The sequence below is a fragment of the Chelmon rostratus genome, chromosome 7 (genome assembly GCF_017976325.1).
Source record: "Chelmon rostratus isolate fCheRos1 chromosome 7, fCheRos1.pri, whole genome shotgun sequence".
Lineage (NCBI taxonomy): Eukaryota > Metazoa > Chordata > Actinopteri > Chaetodontiformes > Chaetodontidae > Chelmon > Chelmon rostratus.
Genome location: NC_055664.1, coordinates 17,200,882 through 17,222,653, shown reverse-complemented (window position 1 = coordinate 17,222,653; position 21,772 = coordinate 17,200,882). Strand labels below are relative to the sequence as shown.

At 43.6% G+C, this 21,772-nt stretch overlaps 1 protein-coding gene across 1 annotated transcript in view; it reads left to right on the top strand.

Moving 5' to 3' along the window:
* Nucleotides 1-21,303, top strand: part of si:ch211-195m9.3 — a 28,729-nt gene extending 7,426 nt beyond the window's left edge. Inside the window, exons 3-21 of the mRNA XM_041940778.1 lie at nt 4,233-4,281; nt 4,375-4,407; nt 5,827-5,866; nt 6,397-6,530; nt 7,555-7,677; nt 8,220-8,408; nt 9,345-9,443; nt 9,615-9,800; nt 10,204-10,389; nt 10,793-10,981; nt 11,275-11,288; nt 11,415-11,437; nt 12,265-12,356; nt 13,996-14,084; nt 14,900-14,979; nt 15,828-15,987; nt 19,025-19,187; nt 19,407-19,460; nt 19,552-21,303. Of these exons, the coding sequence (XP_041796712.1) occupies nt 4,233-4,281; nt 4,375-4,407; nt 5,827-5,866; nt 6,397-6,530; nt 7,555-7,677; nt 8,220-8,408; nt 9,345-9,443; nt 9,615-9,800; nt 10,204-10,389; nt 10,793-10,981; nt 11,275-11,288; nt 11,415-11,437; nt 12,265-12,356; nt 13,996-14,084; nt 14,900-14,979; nt 15,828-15,987; nt 19,025-19,187; nt 19,407-19,460; nt 19,552-19,808 (2,160 nt within the window). The 3' untranslated portion in view covers nt 19,809-21,303. The remainder of the gene's footprint in view (nt 1-4,232; nt 4,282-4,374; nt 4,408-5,826; nt 5,867-6,396; nt 6,531-7,554; nt 7,678-8,219; nt 8,409-9,344; nt 9,444-9,614; nt 9,801-10,203; nt 10,390-10,792; nt 10,982-11,274; nt 11,289-11,414; nt 11,438-12,264; nt 12,357-13,995; nt 14,085-14,899; nt 14,980-15,827; nt 15,988-19,024; nt 19,188-19,406; nt 19,461-19,551) is intronic.
* Nucleotides 21,304-21,772: the final 469 nt, after the last annotated feature.

The following is a 21,772-nucleotide window of genomic DNA, read 5'->3' as shown; positions in this document are numbered from 1 at the left end:
GCCCTCACAGTTTCATGGATGCAATTACCCATTTCACTCAAGTCTTCTTTTGATTAGGCAAGACTTATTTCCATTTATGGAGAACAGGGACCAGCGAAGCAAGACGTAATAGCACCGGTTGCACACAGATGTAAACAAGTATGGCAACAACTGCAGCTTTCATCTCAAGAACATATGATTCTCCTTTTACATACTACCTCCCAATCAAACTTCAGATGGTGCGCCATCAGTTTTCATTTGGCCACGCCCTGGAGTGATGTCACTCCACTAGACAGACAGGGTAGAGACATACAACAGACAATGGGGAAAAAAGCAGGGGGAGACTGCAGATCTCCACTAAATCTGAGTCATGTTCAAGCCTCAACTGGTCCAGAATGCTGCTGTTGCTGTTACACCCCCTGATCAGATAGAGCCTTTGGATTCAGAGCCTCTTCTTGGAGAAACCTGCAGGAGGACATCAGACAACCCATCCCCTTTTAGAGACATTGTCATCGTGAGGACGGGCGTCAGTTTGCCTCTCGAGAACTGTTAAAAAGGTATCGCATCCAGCAATTGTCCTTACAATTTGCTGTCTCGTCAGCCCAGGATTTTTCTAATTCTGTTGCAGCCTGGCCAACTTCTGGGGCTGAAAACTGATGCCAACGCCGAAGTGCCAAAACCTGTAGTTCCTCGAATGGGAGCTTGAGGCTGGCTCCAAAAACAGGCCAATCCCCATAGACCCCCCATATTAAAATGGCCAAATTTACAGCAGAAATGAACATGTTTACGGCCTGGCACAAAACCATTTTTAGTCTCTATAGCTAATTTCAACGGTCATGACAACTGTAGTGGGTGACTTTTGAAAAAACTGACTCATTTAAATTATATTAAGGCTAGGCTGCATAGTTATGGGCTTAGTCACGTTAAGTGACAGCTAGCTTCACAGTCTCAGCAACCAGGCTTCAGTGCGCATGTCCACCCACGCCTCTGAATCACAGATAACGCCTTTATATTTGTTTCCCAGAAAAGATAAACACAGAGCTTAGCTCAGCAAATCCAGCCGCATGGCAGGGTCTTGTTAACACCAGCCCGACGTCCGCTTTATTGCTTTTGGAGCTCAGTGCAGCTTTTGATCAAGTGTACCATTTGATGTTACTTGAACGCCTTAAGCTTTTGGTCAGTAAAACTTTTATACTAATGTTTTCAGATGAATGCTACGATGGGCCAGCGTTGCCAGGAACACAACAGGAGGAAGAATTAAAAGCTATAAATGTCTCCTCTCCGATCTCACTGCTGTGGGAACTGCCAGCCGACCATCGATGACAGCGACGCACAGTCTTGATTAAAATTGCGAAATCCGGAAAGGAAGCCCCGCGATGGTCCAGACTAGTTTTTTATGATCGTGTTTTTAATGCTCAGCACAGGGAATGACACCCACGTTTTGCTCTGATCAGTGGAAGTGAGGAGTGGAAGGAATGCTGTGGGAAGCGGGTTGCATTTCCACTCGGTTTTTTTTTTTTTTTGTTTTTTTTTAAATCCTGGGCCCACACAAGTTTGTTTCCAAATAGGGCCTTATTTTATTGCCATTCTTATTGCATCCCAGAATATTTGCTACACAATCGGTATTTGAAATATTTGATCACGGGGTGGTCTTGATTAGGTCTAGCCGATTAGGGCACAGCCTATTCAAAGCTTTTCTTTTATGAGTCGTAACAGGCCAAAGGGTCGACAGACTTCGATCCTGACGAGTTATTTTATTCTAATGCAGGGACCCACTTCGTCCTCCACACGTTTCTTGGCCGGTAAAGAGACACATAACCGGAAATTCACATTTTTATATATTGTAATTATTCTACCTATTTAGATCAATATCTTCCTTTACAACTAAGCAGCACTGAAATATCGTAGCCCACATTTGTGCGAATGAATGAAAAAAAAAAAAAAAACCCGCCCCACCTGGAAAAACAGGTCGCGCTCCTTTAGGCTGTTCTAACAGTAAAATAGACAACAGCCATCAGTTTGTTTTCAAATGGTCTTCAACTTTTAACTTTTAACACTGTCAACACCCTAAGTCCTGCTCTATTTATTTATTAATTTATTTCGGAGTTATGCTGGGGTTGAAATCATGTCCCAGCCTGCCAAAGCACGTCCACGCTGACATGGATTTCTAACCAGACCACTGCAGGACAAAAGAGGAGGAAGGAAACGAAAGATATAATGCAGTTTATATTTACTCTTTTTGGGGCATTAATCGTGCATGTTGGAGAAGGAGAATGGGGTGGAGGTATGGCGCGCGGGCCTTTCGTTTTTTTCTATTGTGTAGAGGAATAACAGATAACGTCCCCTTCTCAACGCCTGTGTTGTTTAGAAGACATAGAGGCTGGGATGACAGAACTGTTGCTCCAGTGTTAAAAAAAAAAATGTACATGTCCAATAGATGTGGCCCTCATATGGCACCTGGGAGCGCCATAGGCGTCCAGTCGCTGTTTACGCACACTGTCATTTCCCACGACTGACGAAAAACACCCCGACTTTGGTTTCGTTCGTCTCTCGATGGCTAAATAAGACAACTGGTACACAGCACAAGGAGCCAGGACGACTGGTGCTTTTAAAAAGTGTTGACTGAGGTATCATTGTGACGCAGGAATGGGCTTCACTGTTTCCACGTGGAAACTGTTGCGCACTGAGCGCGCACCGGCAGGGCGCAGTGGACTTGGATACGGCGCCTGTGGCAGCGCGTATCACATGAATACCAGGGAAAATACGAAAATATTCATTCAATTGAATCGTCGTTTTTTATATAGTTACTTCATAGTTTTTATGGTATTTGTAGAATAAGCCTAGAATTTTGTTATTCTTCCTTTACCGCTGACGTTTTTTCAAAAACGTTACTGACACCATGACAGACGTGGTTGTGCACATTTGAGGCTGTATATACCTGATACTGATCCGCTCTTGAGACTATAGTGAAGGCAAAGTTTGGAGATAGTAAATGAGGGTGACGCGAAGCATTTTCACCAGAGCTTTACTAGGGGCCTATTTTTAAAGGGTGGGGCCCACTTGTGATGCGGGCCCAAGTGGCTGCACTGTCTATAACCACGCCACAAGTTAAACATCTCCTCCTTTTTCCTCCATCTCCTTCTCCTCCATCTGCTCCTTTTCTTCCACTTCCGCTACATCTCAGAATAAAACGCGATTTTTGCCCCACCGCATTTGTTGAACTGATGTAGTTTTTGCAGATTCAAAAACTGAAAACGTGTGACGAGCGTGTAAAATACGACGCATTGTACAGTAACTGAAGCACCCAGTGACTGAATGACTATCTGTTCCGTGCACCCCGCTTCCTGCAGCCCACCGTCAGCGGGGAGAGCCTCCAGGATGGGTGGATGGATGGATGGATGATTACATGTGAATGTAAACATTTCTTACGAGCATGATTTCGAACGGAAACTGACACATTAGTTGAGTTTTGTAAATGATGTATTCTTCATATCTGCACAGCCCATAACAAACAAAAACATGACAGCCCAGCCGGTGTAATAAAAAATACTATTTGGTAATTTCCGTATTTTGTCATCTTCTTCAAAACAAGCTCAGATTCTGGTAAAGTGAAAGAAGAATCAGCGAAACACAGGAGTGAAAAACATTTTGTTTTTCTCTTGTTTGCATGGTGGTGTTAGTTACATTAGTCACAGTTACGATCCTGCGTCCTACTTTGATCTGTGCTGCTGGACGCTGCTTCAAACCAGTTGATGAAACAGAATCTCATCAGTCAAGCCAACATTACTAAGACACGTGTGTGGACATGTCAATGGTAAGAGGGAGCTTAACATTTTCACTTTCATACACAGACAGTGCTGAAAGAGCCTGCACGCGTGTGTAATATCCCAGAGATCCCGAGACTTGATCCACAGCTACATGTCACCCACCGACACTGCTGTCAGATCTCACCTTCTGTGTCCTACCTGAGTGGAGCACAACACTGAACACTTAAGAGCAACTTCTCACTGATTAAGAGGTTTTATGACTGGTGTGGCCATTCAGCAAATTTACATTGCATATGGTTTCTGTACAAAAACGTATTTTGCGGTTGTTGCTTCTCGCACATTTAGGGTAGGGTACATTTGTCACCCGACCTTGACTCACTTTTATATGTGATATTTTTAGGCGATATCATGAGGTAGGAGGGGCCACTGTGAGGCTACTATTTAGACCTATCTTTTTGCATCTGTTTGCATCATTCTCTGGTGCAGCAGGCTGTCAAGGGCTCCCAGATGCTGCTGCTTTTTGCTCCCGGATTGGGTAAGACTGGCGTATCTGGCACACGCGGATTTTGATTGGTTTGAATGGTAGTTTGTAAAGAATATAATGATGCTTCTGGTTGCATTCTTTCAGTGTGGCTGGCCTGTCACTTCGCCACAGTGTGTGGTAAGTAGTAGCCTGTAATGATTCAGTGCACTTCAATGGCTGAGCTCGTGGCGCAAAGGGACGTTGAGTTGTCTGCTGTGTTTGTTCCGTTTATCCTCGTCCTCGCTGGGATGCTATACCTCCTCATCAGGCCCTGCAGGAGTGGACATCATTTATAGAGCGCTTTTCTGGTCTACAGACTCCTCTAAGCGCCCTACCACACAACCCACATGTACTCATTCACACACACACACACGCACACACACACGCACACACACGCACACACACACACACACACACACACACACACACACACACACACACACAAAGAGGAATGCTGTGTGTTGGAGCTATTCATTGTTTTGTGTTATATTTATTGATTAAATATCTATTATTTGTTTTGTTGCTGTTTTGTTTGAAGAATATACTTTAATTAGTTGATTGCAACTAATTACAATCATTTTCGGCTGGAAGTATTATGTATATCGTATTGTTTCAGAGAGCAGATTATCATTGGAATTTCTTGCTTTGTGTGTGACGAATCCACCTTTTAGAATATGTTAGATTTTAGAAGAGAGATAAATAAGATATTGAAGATACAACGTTTCAGTCTTAGGCACCTGTCCACCAGTTGTAGCCTACATGAGCTTTCAAGGTTAAGATAACAACGATGGATTTTTATGTACTCTTCTCACTCAAAGAGCGTCACTACGGGAGCCGAAAACACACACACACACACACACACACACACACGCACTGGTGGCAAGGTGCCAACCAGTCACACAGACACTGCACCAGTAGCAATTTGGGCGTCAGTTTCTTGCCCAAAAGATAAGCAGATACAGGTCGACCGCGGGGGGTAGGGGTCCAACCACGGACCTGATACGTGGACCGCTCTGCCTCCTGAGCGGCGGGGCGGCTGAGCGCAGCGCGCAGAGTCACCTGTGGAGACGCAGGTAAATATTGGCATTCTTTTTGCGCACAGCGCGTCTCGAATTGATCGAAAGCGCGCAGTAAAGCCAGGCTCCCTTTTATCACGCAGTTAAATGCTTCTGAGTTGAAAAAACGGACGTGCCCTCGGGAGACCTGGTGTGGCGCGTGTGCAGCGTAATGATGCAACACGTGGCAGTTGTTTACTAGAAGAAAGTGAGAAACTGACTCAACCGGTGTGTGGGAGTTGAGCCTGTGGTTTGACCCCGGTGTGAGTTCGATATAATCCCGGCTGTACGCAATATCTAAAATATAACTTGGTTTAAATTGGTTTTGGATGCTTATCCCTGTAAGTAGCCAGTATTGCGTGCCACGCGCTGGTAAACACCTGTAGGCCATGTGTTGATTGATCAGAAAGGTGTCTCGTGATCGTTGCGCGGTCTACCGAACTTTTTTGGCTAATCGTATTGCCTGTTACTCATAACTTGAAAGTTTTGTGTTTATTGACAGGGTTCAGCGTGGGGACAAGTGCAGCCTATAAAGACGACAGGTGAGTCAGTGTGTGTGTGTGTGTGTGTGTGTGGTGGGGGGGGGGGGGGGGAAGATAACAGTAGAAAACCCATGAGAAATGAGATCATCAGACAAGCTCGTCTTGACATAACTTCAATTAATCCAAACTGGATTTCCATAAAATTGGGTCTATTAATGGTCTCAGGGGATCCATATCAAACTGTAATGGGCAGTTCCTGACCGGGTTCATGCCTCATGAAAAATGGTTAAAGGGTGAATAATAGTTCAAATGAAGCCATTACATTTCCTCATCTCTGCTGGTAAGCGTCTGAGAATAGCAACTTACAGTAATGTAAATGTGTGCATGTGCCAGCACTGGTACCTGGGTAACTCTTGCAGCTAAGAGTGTTTTCTCAAAAGTCCATCAGAGGGCAGTATTGCAAAGGATAAAGGTGAAATGTGCAGAGACATGACAGGAGGCTACCCTCTGTAAAATAAGTGTATGCATATATCCTATATACCCCATGCAGTACTGATGACTGTCAGAGTTTTGTAAATGGTGTCTTGCAGGACAACCTGTATGGATACTGTATGCTGTGAGAATCGCCTTCATCCAGGGGCAGCACTCAAATGCTGTGGAGACAAGGCGTTCAACCCTAACGCAGCCACTTGTTGTAAAGATGGACACAATTACACCTTAACAGGTCAGGACCGCAAATTTGTGTCAAGCTAGCAAGTAATGGGAGTGTTGGTTTGGTGATTTTACAAAAAAAAAAAAAACAGGCGGGGAGATGTTGAATGGCTGGATTGCAGCTAGTTTCAGCCTTGGTGTTCTTCTTCCAGCAGCGGAAATAAATACAACATGGGATCGAGCTGCACTATTGGTTAAGACAGACTTATTGAAACATATAATTGTCACGAGGCGTCCTACTGAGGAATTCAGTACTTACAAACCAGGTGAAAATCACCAATACATAGAATTACACTGGTCTCCCAGTGCCCACAGTCCCCCCCAGTGGGCTGAATGAAGCATTAGATCAGTCGTAAGCCAGTTTATTAGGTACAGCTAGGGAAAACTAGTCTATTACAACAGTTCTACAGTGTATTCCACCTCCATAACGGTTGTTCATTTTTTGCTGGGAGGTATGGACTCAACTTTCTGGCCATTTTGGTGACTGCAGTTTATGATGCAGCTGATTTGTGCTTTATTGTGTCAAATATTTTGCTAATATCTCATTAGTTTTAGCGAATAAACTGGCTACTGTATCTCTAACGATGTTCATTGTGGTATCACTGTACCTTCTGGCTGATCTAAAGGGTCTCCCATTGTTCATTGGACTCAAGTCAGATGCAGCAAAACATACATTTTTTGCAGTGGACTATTGTATTTTAGGTGTTTCCACACAATCAAAATTTTTCTTTTTGTCTGTTAATTTTTGTGTTTCACTCATCCTTGCATAATATACAGTACATGTAGTACAGATGTGATGCTGTCCTAGTACAAAGAACACATCTTGCTCCAGGCCTGTAGGTGCCTCACCTCTGCCTGACACCTGTGCTGCTGCAGTTTAATGGGAGACAGACAGGCAGCCTTCACACTAGAGACAGCTTGTTCATTGTACTTTTGGTCTGTCTCTGAACTCTGGACCTTCCAAGCACTGACTTATGTACCTGTTGCAACACATAGATGATTGGTGATGATTGATCTCTGGTCTTCTGCCACTACAGAGGGCCTGAGTGAAAAGGTGTCGAATTGCTGTCGACAGAACGCCTATAACCCACTCAGTGAGCTGTGCTGTGAGTCAACTGTCGTAACCAAACCTGCACCTAAGGCCCGATGCTGTGGTAAAGGTGAGTAGAGCTGAACACTACTGATGGATGTAAAATATAACATAACCATTCAGTATACACTAACAGAATACCTTTTTTTTAGGTTACCTTGTTGTAATTTAAGCCATTCCTTCAAAAAAAACAAAAAAAAAAAAAAACAACTCCATCCAGTCAGGATAGTATAACAAGACACCTATGATGCAGATGTTTGTTTAGAGAGTATTAACTCTAAGGACAGCAAGGGTGAAGTTTAGCTAAAGAGCTTAGAACCTGTGTTATTTTTGTCACAAGAAACTACAAATACTTAAAAACTCTTCGGGCAATCTTTATGCATAAATGTGATGATTTTCTCTTGCAAAATTATTGAGGTAGACATAAAAAATTCTTGATTCTACTAATGTTGCAACTGTTTCACCTCAGTCTTACACAGTTGTCCATGTAGCACATATTCTGTCCTGTTGTTTTCTATCCAGACACTTGTGGCTACACAGGAGCTTGTCAGCTGTCTTGTGCTTTAGGTAAAGGCGATACAGTTTAAGGTTTCATCCTGATCTTTTCCACAGAGGCTTTTGATGAGGACAATGAGTTGTGTTGTGGTCCCGATCGTAATAAGACAATCCTGACCAAGAGGTCCAGTCATCACCAGTGCTGTGGACATGATCAGTACAACACTAAGACTCATTGCTGCAGTTGGGTGAACAACACCAGTGTGATACATTCTGTCAATCCCAGCTGCTGTGCAGAGAAGTCAGGTGCGTCTCAACGTCAACTCCAGTAAAAACTCGGCTGCAATCTGCGTCAGAGTGTTTGATAGCTAGGAGACATGTCAGATTGAGCAATGAATGCCCTCTATGACGTAAATAGCAAAAAAAAAAAAAAAAAAAAACAATATGCAAGCAGAGACACATCAGTAATGAAAATGAAGCTGACAACAAGCTTTGGGTTTTTTTTCTGCCACCGTTTTCTCTAACTTCATTTAAAAACAGAGTTCAGAATTGACACAATGCACTGTACAGTTTATCTGATATCACTGTGTTGGTGTTGTTCCTATAACTTCATAATTAATGTTGCTCCAGGACCATCATTGCAACTGACAGTGGCAAAGTCCACGTAGGGAGCAGGTGGTAGTGGATAGTCCAGAATAGGAGTTTCACCTGTGAGACTGGAGTTCGTGTCCTGTGTGAATCTTACTGTTATATTGTTGATTTATTGTTTTGAGACTTGGCCCACTTAATATTTTCAGCGTCTTTTTTTTTAACCGTCATTAGTCTGTCACAGTTTGGTTTGGTGTAGGCATCAAAATACCTGGCTATGCTTGGGAGACAATCGTGTTTTGGGTTAAAGAAGACCCCTTCACAACGTTAAAGGCTAACTTCTCCAATGTGCATATTTTTCCAGTCCTTTTCCCTGAGTTGCATACTGTGACATCACGACAATGTGATTGGTCAGTTGCAGTGATGGTCCTGGTGCATAATTATGGTGTTGTAGGAATAACACTGATATCGAAAAACACTGATAGCACATCCTGCTACTGAGCATCTGTTAGTCCTTACAGTGTCACATTTGCCAGTGTATTTTTATCATTTAATGCCCCATTCTGATTGGTTCTTAGACGGCACATTGTTAGAATTAATTCTTTTCTATGTGAAGGTGGTGCCTGTGTGTTGACGTTGCCTTGTAATTTCCAGCTGTCAATGGAACAAAGGCCTATGACGCATTAAGCGAACTCTGCTGTCAATCAACTATTGTGGCCAAACCTGCAGCTAACATCAAATGCTGCGGTGAAAGTGAGTAGAGCTGGAAGAAAAATCCTAAAACAAGCATAAACATTTCAGTTAAACAAAGCATTCAAAGAAGTATGCATGTGATCGAAACACTGCGTCTTGGTGAAAAACCTGTGAGCTGTCTTGTGCTTTAGGTAAAGGCAGTTTAAGGTTTCATCCTGATCTCTTCCACAGAGGCTTTTGATGAGGACAAGGAGTTGTGCTGTGGTCCCAATCGTAATAAGACAATCCTGACCAAGAAGTCCAGTCATCACCAGTGCTGTGGACATGACCAGTACAACACTAAGACTCATTGCTGCAGTTGGACGAATGACATCCCGGAGATAGATTTTATTAATTCCACTTGCTGCGTAGATTCAGGTGCGTCAGAACGTTAACTCTTAAGACTTGTAAACACTGTGGGAAAACAGTGATCTCAGAAGTGAACGTCACACCGTGTGAGATGGGGCTGGTATAATTTGCAATCTGCATCAGACTTCATGGTAACCAGGAGACATGTCAGATTGAGCAGCGAATGCCCGTCTATTGCATATATACTGATCATCTATTAGTGCTTACATGTGGCGAGAATTTCTTATTGCCATTTAAGATTTACAACGAATGATTTGACCACGTGTCTCTCATGAACGTCAATTTTCACATGAGACACGAAAAAGGCTTTTAGCGAAACAAAGCAGTATTTCAAAGAGGTCTGCTTAAGATGTAAGCACAGCATACTGGTGAAAAGAGAAACATGAGAACATCATCCTGATCTTTTCCACAGAAACTTTTGATGAGAACAAGCAGCTGTGTTGCGGTCCCATTCACAACAAGACAATCCTGACCAGAAAGTCCCTTCATCACCGGTGCTGCGGACGTGAACAGTACAACACTAAGACTCATTGCTGCAGTTGGACGAATGACATCCCGGAGATTGATTTTATTAATTCCACTTGCTGCGTAGATTCAGGTGCGTCAGAACGTTAACTCTTAATGCTTGTAAACACTGTGGGAAAACAGTGATCTCAGAAGTGAATGTCACACCGTGTGAGATGGGGCTGGTATAATTTGCAATCTGCATCAGACTTCATGGTAACCAGGAGACATGTCAGATTGAGCAGCGAATGCCCGTCTATTGCATATATACTGATCATCTATTAGTGCTTACATGTGGCGAGAATTTCTTATTGCCATTTAAGATTTACAACGAATGATTTGACCACGTGTCTCTCATGAACGTCAATTTTCACATGAGACACGAAAAAGGCTTTTAGCGAAACAAAGCAGTATTTCAAAGAGGTCTGCTTAAGATGTAAGCACAGCATACTGGTGAAAAGAGAAACATGAGAACATCATCCTGATCTTTTCCACAGAAACTTTTGATGAGAACAAGCAGCTGTGTTGCGGTCCCATTCACAACAAGACAATCCTGACCAGAAAGTCCCTTCATCACCGGTGCTGCGGACGTGAACAGTACAACACTAAGACTCATTGCTGCAGCTGGATGAACAACACTTTTGGGATACATCTTATTAACTCCAACTGCAGTGTACAGGTATCAGGTAAGTCTGCAGTTTCATGCAAATCTTGAATCACAAAACAGATGTGAACTGAGACGCTGAGTGCCCTGAAAATTATATTTATTCCTGTCGGTCAGTTCACTTTTGGTTTTCAGACTTTCCAGGAACAAGAGACTGATCAATCTAAATGTCTGAACATGCGGGATGAGTCACTCTCACATGCTCCTTCATGATGTCTAGACAGAAAATGCAGCACTTTGTTGACATTACTCCTCTAATGAATCGTGTTGCTTGTTTTTCACCCGCATGCCAAAATATGTGCTTTGTGTCCGCAGGTGTGCAGCCACAGGTGAGAAACAACATCTTCTGCAATCCTCTACATTAGTTCTGAAATAAAGCTGACACAGATGATTGGTGATGAGTGGTGGACCTCTGTGATATTTACATTTTTGTGTACTTTTCTTTTTCTTTTAAGAACCCTCGACTTCAACCCATCTGGTAAGTCGTTGCACTGAGACCAACACAACTTGCCAGCCGCTGACAATCATCAAATCATGCTTCACAAATGAATACGGGTTGACTCAGCTGGGGTCAGTAGTGCGCTGACTCAGTGCTTTGAGTTGTTTTGATCCAGTGTTAGACACAACAGTCTCAGGCTTTACCTTAAAATGGTCAAATCTATTGTACAAAATGATGTGCCATTCCCAAAACTGCAAAGGATCCAAATTTTATTTATTTTAATAGCAACAGGTCAATATGAGTAAATAAAGTAAAACTGGATCAAAACAACCCCCTGTCTTGGGTGGCTGGGTACTGGGTAAAGTTAAAGGTGACTTTTCTTGCGTTTACATTGAGTGTTGCTCCCCAAAAATGCATTGCGTGCATCTGTGAGGTCCTTCCTTGTGATTTTTTTTTTTAAGTATTTTAAATCCTGCATTGTTTACATCCATGTTTACCCACATGCAGTCTTCTTATTAATGCCTCTGCTGGCACAGTTCTGTGTTTCTTGCCTCATTACTGCCACCTGTAGATCATAATAGTGCAAAACCATTGGCAGGAATGGGCAGCGCATAACCAGTGAGCATGTGTGTCTAGCACTACTATAGGTCAGAAACTCCATGGGGAAGCTTTAACCCAGGTATTGCAAAGATGCTAATGTGATGTTTAGTGTGATCAGGGTCATGCACACTTTTGGTACTGTATAAAAAACTATGTTTCCATGCTTTGTGTTGTATGTTAGTGTTCATTCATGTCTGGACTGGTTTTATGTTTATTTTTGCTTGTCTTTTCTAATGGCTTCTTCTGTTCTGTCTGCACATCCACAGCACTAAGCCACAAACAAGTCTCTGTGGGTCATCATGCTACAATCCAAATGGATTTCGCTGCTGTGAGAGAAATCAGACAAGGTGTTCCGGAGGTATGACAGTGGGTGCGGTTGTTTTGCATGCGCTGTCAGTTGTTATCTGATGGGACCAAACATCACCATGCCCTGCCTGCCTGGTACCGTAGCCTTTGTTTGAGATAGACAGATAATTGGTCTTTCACCAAGGAAATGAGCTGAGTTGGCAGTTTTGGTAGCTATTTGTCTGTCAACACTCTGAAACAGTGTGAACGTGCAAACAACGTTCACCACAAAGTCCCCCTGAGGGCCCCATGACATTCAACTAGGTTTTTGTGAAACTGTAAGCATAACTACTTAGTGACAAAACAGTAGACCTTAAACAGCTTACTGTATAATGAATGCCTGTTATCCCAGATCTTTATGGTATATTTTAAAGCATGAGCAGTTCCCCCTTTCTTTAAATAATTTGGACAAAAGATCAATCATCTTTTAAAATAGACATTAACTTGCAGATAACACAGCTAAATAGCATTCCCTTGTCAAGGAATCCAGATCACCAGATTATTTTCCCCCTGAGACGACTTAACAGAACAACTAAACAACAAATATATAAGGTGTTAAAATCTCCAACATGTGATTCTGAGAGGTCACGATGATGAAGATCAGATTACATGTGTAATCAGCTACTTGGGGTCCTTTGGGTGTGGAGAAAGTAAGGTATGGGTGGAGGAATGAGGGGTGGTCAGGTTACAGATGGGATCTGCTAGAGGCATCCATTTTTATTTCATAAAAGCTCTCAGTAATACTTAACAACACAGTATCAATGTGCAGAGAAATTGACTTATTAACATATTAACGGTGCACCAGCACAGTACCTAGAGAAAGCTACATGGGAACAAGATGAGAAGATAGGGACTGATGGGGATAGGGGGGTCGATATGAAACAGGGAGCGAGCTCGTTGTTCCCATTGTTAGTCACACCTGAGAGAAGATGACAGCACACAGGGAGAAGCTGCACCAAAAGACGGTCACAAGCCTAGCAAGAACAAAATGAGTTTGCACAGTGGCCTGAGGCTAGCTGACGCTGAACATGGAATGACTGAAACATTTCATGGACACTGAAAACAGTCTTCAAAGAGGCTTTATGAACTTGGGCGTGTGAACTTGTCATGCTTGCTGGACTTGAAATAATGAATGGAACACTGGTGGAGGGTTTTCCTATGCTCCGCCAACCTTCACAGAAGTTTCAATGCAGTAATTTTAGGGAATTTTCTATTTGCTAGGTCGATATCAAGGATGGTATATGTGGGAAATTAGGGGTGGATGGCCATTGTAGCTTTTGTAGTGTAGATTATAAGTAAGCAGTAAGTCATACTGAGATGTTTTTTTAAAGTACAGTGTAACATTGGGATGTGCACCATAAGCTATGCAGAGTCTCCACCCTCGCCTGAGATAACTACTGTCCCATCAGACTGGGCAGTATCTTACTTCTCGTGGAGCCTTGTAAAAATACGTTTCTCATGACCACCCACCAGCTCCTGTCTCCCTGTTGTTCAGACCTCCTTAAATCAGGTTCTCACGTGCCTCTGAGTCATGTTTTTCAGACGTCACTAATCGCTTGTTCCAGCATCCAATAAGCCCACGCACTTTTTCCCATTCTACATTAACTACTCTTTCCTGTGTCCAACCCTCACCCCCACCTCCCTCTGTTTAGGTCAGTGTGAGGCTGCCCCTACGGTGTATAACCCAAGCACACAGATCTGCTGTGATGGCCGTGTATCTGAGTGGACGCCTTCAATAGAAGTAATGTGCTTGGATGTCATTTTCTGGACTGCTCAGCTGGGTGTAGACTTTTTCTGTGGGAAACTGAAACCACCCTTTCTCATGACGTTTGTAGGTTTTTAAATAATTAGTTCACATCTGTCTTCCTAAAAAAACAAGAAAAAAAAAAACAGGCAGAGTGCTCTTTATAAGAGGCTCCTGTATGTGCCCTCTGACAGTGAATTTGATTGATAAATAAGCTGGGTTGAGGTAAAACAACACATTTCTTTAATGTAGCCAGCGCAAATCATGAGTTGAGCTCTGACAGCAGTGCATCACAGTCCTCGCTGTCAAAAAAAGCTTTCTTCAGAGAGCTGGGAGCTCCTCCCAGCCCCTTTTATACAGCAAGTGAGGGTGTTTTGGGTCTAATGGATAAAAATCCCAGCTACCATTGGCATCGCTAACGGTAACCACATATGCGAAAGGATGATATAACAATGCCCTGGTAAGACTTAAGCAACTTGAGCAGATTAGATGTGTAGAATGTGTAGAATTAATATTTGCATTAGTTTTTTTGTTTCGAGTCTTTATTGTTCCTCAAATTTTTCTCAGAATTCTTGCATATAAATATGTTTCCATATGTTCATATCTGTGTTTGTGTGGCTGTGCCCACTTATCTCTGTGTCGCTGTGCACTTAATTTTCTCTGAGTCTGCAAGTGCTGCAGAGAGGCACCGTATGTCTGGCGCAAGGCAGAGTTCTCTCTTGCGATAACACCTTATACAAGGACGGAGAGGCTGTTCAGACACGAGTTTTCCTTGAGCCCAGCTAAATGGACTACATGTTTTTTTTTTTCAGCTTAAGGGCTCACCTGGACAACACTGCTGTGGGACAGAAGTCTATTGGCCTCACACTCAGATCTGCTGCGCCGGACGCAGGTGGTTACATGTGCATGCTTGTTTACACTTATTCGTGTAAGCACTGATGAAATTCAGTGAAATGGGGAGACCTTTTTCAATCTGCTTGGTATGTCGCTGTGTCTGGTATGTTCTGTTTTGTGTGTTTTCCACAGCTAAGGAAGGGAGTGGGAAATAGTTAATGTTTGACTGAGGATGCAGATACAGACAGGAGTGGCGAGGGAAAATTCTTGTCTCTGGGCAGCTGCTGAGTCGTGGAATGTTTGTGTGGGTGTTTGTCCTGGCCCTGAACATGTGCATGTAATGACTCCTTTACAGCGGTGCCTCTTCATCTTCCAGGGGTTCACAGTCTCTGAATACGGCTCTGATATTTAACAGTTACAGCATGTTTTAGTCTGGCATTTTGGATGAAGCTGCATTAATGAATTTTTTTGAACAATCCAAGTGTGTTAATATGGATGCAGTTGTTGTTGGCGATTTATCCAAAGAGAATTATCACCCACCTCACAGGTCATAACCTTTAGGTCACACTTTTGGTGTTAGAAGAGAGAAGAGTCACATGCAGACTCTTGCTCTGTGTATGTGTGCAATTAATGATAGCATGTCAGGGCTTTTGCACGTCAGCTTGTTTTAGAGATATTTTACCTCCTTGTCGCCAACTATGATTTAATGCTTCACATGCTACACATGGAAGCTTCTCACCTGCATTTTTCAGTCTACTTTCCAATCTCACATCCATTGTAGTTAGTGCCCAGACGAAGCATAATCGAACTCTACATTGAATGTAAATGATCTATCCTTAGAACATTACTTCTTCTACGTCACTCACCTGATTTGATATTAACTGCAAGCTCTGTTTCTCCACCCAGACATCCCAAAGCAGAAAACATGCACTGCTGTGGGCTTCAAGCCTACAACATTAAAAACCAGCAGATGAAGTGCTGCGCAGGGACACTGTACAACCTGACACGGTTAGGCAAGCTTGGACATGAGGTACAGTGCTGTGGATCCGTTCTGCAAGAACCAAAAGTAAGTTTTCTTCTTCTTCTTCTTCTTCTTCTTCTTCTCAATAATAATAATTATAATAATATACATCCACAACCTTAAATGTACCTAAAAAGATGAAACACAATCCTCACTGTGTTGCCAGTGCTCCCCATGTGGTAAAGAGAGCAATGGAGTAGGTAGATGATGACGTCTGCCACACCAATGCCTGGTCGGTATGCAAACTGTAGGTGATGGAGGTGATTCAGAAATATCCTCTCCAGAGTCCTCATCAGGTTGGAAGTTAAGGCTACCGGCCTGAATTGGTTAGGCTCCCTGGGATGCACAGTCTTTGGCACCGGAACCAGACAGGAAGTTTTCCACAGGGCAGGAACTCTCTCCAGGCTGAGGCTCATATTAAAGATGTGCTGAATAACCCCACCGAGCTGATCTGCACAATCCCTGATCAGTCTGGAGCCGATGCGATCAGGGCCAGTAGCCCACCTCGTCCTCCTGAGCTCCTTCCTCACATGATTCAAGATTTCTTTATTGTCATTGACCATGACATGTCAATGACATGACACAGAAGGTGCAGGTGGGGGTGAAGGTATAAAAGTGCAGTGTGCAGTGGCTCATAGTCCTCACAGTCTCTCACTCTAGTGAGGGGCTGCTGGGGGTGATAGAAGAAGCTGTCCCTCAGTCTGTTAGTGGTGGTGTGGATGTTCCTGTACCGCTTTCCTGATGGAAGCGGTACAGACAGTCTGTGGCCCAGATGGCTGGGGTCTGTGGCGATGGATCTTGCCCTCTTCCTGACCCGGCCTATATAGAGTCTAGGTCAGGAAGGAGGCAGCCCACGATGCCCTGTGCAGTTATAACCACCCGTGCCAGTTGTTTCCTCTCCTGTGCCGTGCAGCTGCCATACCACACTGTCACACTAAGGCAGAGGATGCTTTCAATTGTGGCCCTGTAGAAGTTGACGAGCAACCGAGAGGAGAGTCCAGCCCGTTTCAGTTTCCTGAGGAAGAAGAGCCTTTGCTGGCCTTCTTCACCAGGCAGGAGGTGTTCATGGACCAGGAGAGATCAGATGTGATGTGGAGGCCCAGGAACATGATGTTGTCCACACGCTCCACCACTTCTCCGTCCATGAGGAGGGGGGCGTGATATGTCTTTCTAGACCTCCTGAAGTCCACAATGACCTCCTTGGTCTTCCCTGTGTTCAGCACTAGGTTGTTGGCTGAACAAACTTCACGACTGTGCTGCCATCCACCCCACCAACACAGTCGTGAAGTTTGCGGATGACACTACAGTAGTAGGTCTCATCTCAAATAACAACGAGACCCACTACAGAGAGGAGATACACCAGCTCACCCAGTGGTGCTGAACACAGGGAAGACCAAGGAGGGTGAAGAGGGCCGGACTGAGCACACAACCCTGTGGCGTGCCCATGCTGAGGACCAGAGGGGATGATGTTGTGTTCCCTATTCTCACCACCTGAGGCCTGTTGGTGAGAAAGTCTCTGATCGGGCTTTCAGTAGGGACCGCATTGTGCTGTCCAGCCATGGTTTCTGGTTGGGAAACACTGTGATGGTCTTAACGGGGAGGATAGCATCAGTGCAGAACTGAACATAGGACAATACAGATGATGTGTACTCCTCAAGGTCTTCTCTGAACACAGTCCAGTCTGTAAGCTCAAAGCAGTCCTGAAGTGCAGAGGAGGCTTCCTCAGTCCATATCTGTACTGTCCTGGTGGTTGGCTTTGTTCTGCAGGCCAGAGGCTTGTAGGCAGGAATGAGTTTCACTGAGATGTGGTCTGACATGCCCAGGTGTGGAGCTGCTGCAGCCTTGTAAGCAGCAGGGATGTTGCAGTAAACCTGATCCAAAATGTTATTGTCTCTGGTTGGAAAGTTTATGTATTTGTGAAATTTGGGAAACACCGCCTTCAGTTGAACGTGATTAAAGTCCCCCAAGAGAGACCTGGCGTTGGTGAGGAAGAGACTGGGGAGAGCCGGTCTGTGAGGGTTAGCATGTAGCCTAGCACGCAAGCTCTCTTGCCCCGCTTTTGTTTACGGTGCCTCCTCTGTCTCCTTGGCAGCAGTGGGGGGATGGTGGTGGGCTCTGGGGTCCGTAGCAGCTCCGGTGGAATAAAGTCCAGTTTAGGGGGTGTGTGTAGTCCGAATTGTACTCCAAAGTTCAACAGTTCGGACCTGCTGTACTGTGTTAGAGCTTCCAGAAGAGTGGTGAACGTGGAAACGAGTAAAAACAAACAAACAAAAACGTAAACACGGGAGCTACGAGCCGCTGCGTCTGCGCGCGCCGCCATCTTGGATGCACTGTCCACTGGCCATTGTCGATGCTGTGGCCTGAGATGGTTTTAAGGCCCCTCCAAACCTCTCTGGCATTGTTCCCCTGCAGGCACTCCTCCAGCTTCCTCCTATAGCTATCCTTGCCTTTCCTGATCTCTCTTTTCAGCTCCCTTTGCACCCTCTTCAACTCAGTTCTGTCCCCAGACTTAAAAACCCTTTTCTTCTTGTTCAGTAGGGTTTTCAGTCCAGGGGACACCCAGGGTTTGTTATTTGGGAAACGCCGTACCTTCCTGGTCGGCACAGTGTCGACAAATGAAGTCCGTGATGTATGTTGTCAAACTGTCAATGTCCTCCCCGTGAGGACTGCACAACACTTCCCAGTCGGTGGTGTCAAAACAGTTTCTCAGCGCCATACTGGACTCATCTGACCATGTCTTCACATACCTGATGGTTGGCCTTTGTTTACTCACCAAGGGTATGTAAGTGGGTAGCAGATGAACCAGATTGTGATCAGATCTGCCCAGTGGGGGAAGGGGTGTAGAGCTGTAAGTGTCCTTAGTGTTTGCATAGATTAAATTCAGTGTTTTATTGTCTCTGGTGTGGCATTTGACATACTGGGTGAAGGTGGGGAGAGTTGAAGACAGGGAAGCATGGTTGAAATCTCCAGAGATGAGGAGAAAGGCCTGGGGGTGTGATGGATTACACCATCTCTTGTTCACAAACATCACTATGCCTCCACCCTCTCTCTTGACGCACTTTTACATCTACTTCATTACTAGGACGTTTGCTGCAGACATTATGACGAGGAGCTGCTCTACTCTGCCAAGACAGGATACAGATGCTGCGGTCACCTCTACTACAGCACCTCTCTGCTGTCATGCTGTGCAGGGCAGCTGAATCCAATACACCAACCAGGACATCATCAGAACAAGGGGATTAAAGGTCAGTTGTGAAATGCTTGGACGTTGACTCACAGAATAGTATGGGACAGGGTTCTTACACAGAGTCCAGGTCCAGATAAGTATTGAAAAATGTTGTGTTTCCAGATTATTCTGTTTTCTAAAGTATAGAAAGTTTGAGCACAAAAAATGTGACTATATCTGTGTTTGAATGCACATACAGATGGCATCACAAATAACTGCCAAATCTTTTCTTTTTCAGAATCCAGACTTCAGTCAATGAACAACCTGAATGAAACAGATCTTTGTAAAGACAGTAAGAGCTTATAGTGTGAATTTTCCAGCGCACTTGGGAGCAAACACAGTTTATTGATGTAAATATAATGTTTGTTTGTGTCCCCGTCCAGTGCTCATCGGGATCGTGGAAAGCGTGTCTCCGCACAGCGTCGTGTTCAGCGCTGTGCTGAAAATCCACGGAAGAAGCGCAGCTGTGAAAGCTCTGCCCTCGCCATACGTCCTGAAAACACACGATCACTGCAACTCCCCTAAACTGATCCCTGGGGAGATCTACTTCTTCGATGAAGTTAATTTCTTCATTGATTTCAACCACGCCTCTTCTATCCAGTCACTCCACTTCATTATGTCCAAGTGTTATCGTCGCTAGGTCACTACTGGTTAATCTGTTGGTGAGTGGACAGTTTACTTGGACAGTTTCACTTAAAAATGTTATCAGTCACTCCTTACTTATTACTCATAAAGTAATTACATTACTTTACTAATAACTCAGCAGTTATCAGTTGCGTTACTTGTTACATTACTCTCTGTTACTCCAGCCATCTCCCTTAAAGATGCCTTACGACAACTCAGACGCCTCCTCACCCTGACTTTTAACATACAGCCAGCGTACAGTTTGGAAGTATTCACTGGCTAGGCAGTGCCTGATTAACCTACTTTTGCCCTAGGGCAAAAATAAGCTATGGGTGGGCCTTAACTGCAAAATTTTGGAGTTGTTGAAACATTGAAGCATTATCTAATTGAAAACGACTTAAGTACATTCCCTGATGTGTTTGGCTGACTCAGGAACAACCTAATATTCCAGCAAAACCAGCATCGGTCAGCGGTTACTCTGAGGAGATAAGGGAGGCCAACTCAGGACAAACCTCACATAGGGCTAAATCACCAGTCATATCGTCCTTTTGCCAACTCTGGTAAAGACAAAGCTAAAGACAATGGTTAAATCTATAGAAGAAAGGTAGGAAGTTGGACATTACTTTTACGCCATTAAATCAACTGAAAATACTACACAATTATTTATAGAATAATTAAAGTGGAATCTTAATAGAATGTCAACTTAAACACCTTTGAAGCTGCATTCTTTCTCCTTTGATGGATGCCAGCAGTCATCCTCAACCTCCATCATGGGATTATTCCTCACACTACTTGTTACCGAAAGGATCGACTACTATATTAACACTGCCCAACATGGAGACATGGTGACATATTCATCTGTAGACTGTGAAGTATACCACAAGGATTAAGATTGACGAAAGCTGCAGCAGAACCTGAGCAGAACACATTAGTGGCTGATTTCCTTTCTGTCATGGCAAGAGCATGCAAGAATATTAACATATAGCTTGATTTTCACATAAGCTAAACAGATAATATGTAATTATTATATTCTTGCACTAAACTACATTAAAAGGCAACTGTTTGTACACGTCTGTCTCTCATGCAATTCTACGTATGTAAATAACATGATTGATGAAGCTAGTAATTGATAAGCATTTCCTCAAAAACTATCAGGGATACAAATACAGTATGCTATAAAAGGTTGTTAGCTAGTCCTCAGTATTTTTTTGGCCACCTTTCATGTGAATGTGATTTCTGTACTGTAGTGCACAGTATTGGAAGTGGTGTTGGTTTTTCATCTGTTGTACTGTACATTCCTCTGTAAAAGTTATGTTTACAACATATGTGAGTGACAGAAATTTAAGCTTGAAAACCCATTTTAACGTAAACACATTTTCTGTGGAAGCAACGTGAAAACAGAACTTTAAATGTGTTTTGCTGATGTACTGTAGCTGATGTTAATTTTTAATATATGACAGGATGCCTTCGGTGTCTTTTGAATACATTTTAATTAAATAAAAACACCTAAAATGAAACCTGATGTGTCTTTTATTACTTAGTTTTGGGCTTTGACATTGCAGGTTGTAGACTTTATTCCATTTACACAAAGGGACAAAAGAAAATGTGAATGACTGCATGTTTCCATTCAATACCTGTTAAGGGAATACTAGAAGTGAGATTCAGATACAGTTGTAGTGTTCAGTGGGATGCAGGGACAACATTCATCAAATATGAAACAAGGTTTGCTCTCATTTTAACTTGGAAGAAATAGCTGAAGTAGAAAATATTATGGCTCTGATCGTTAACCCTGAGCTGGCTCTTACTCATACATGGAGCATATGCGTGGCGCTGTTCCCCTCCACAGGAGGGACCTTGATGTTAATCATTCAGTCTGCGACATCAGTGCTCGTAAATTAGCAGTCATTATATCCCCGTTAAAACGGGTAAAGGCTCGACTGACTGCTTATTTTCTTCTTTAACTACCAAAGAATGATACCA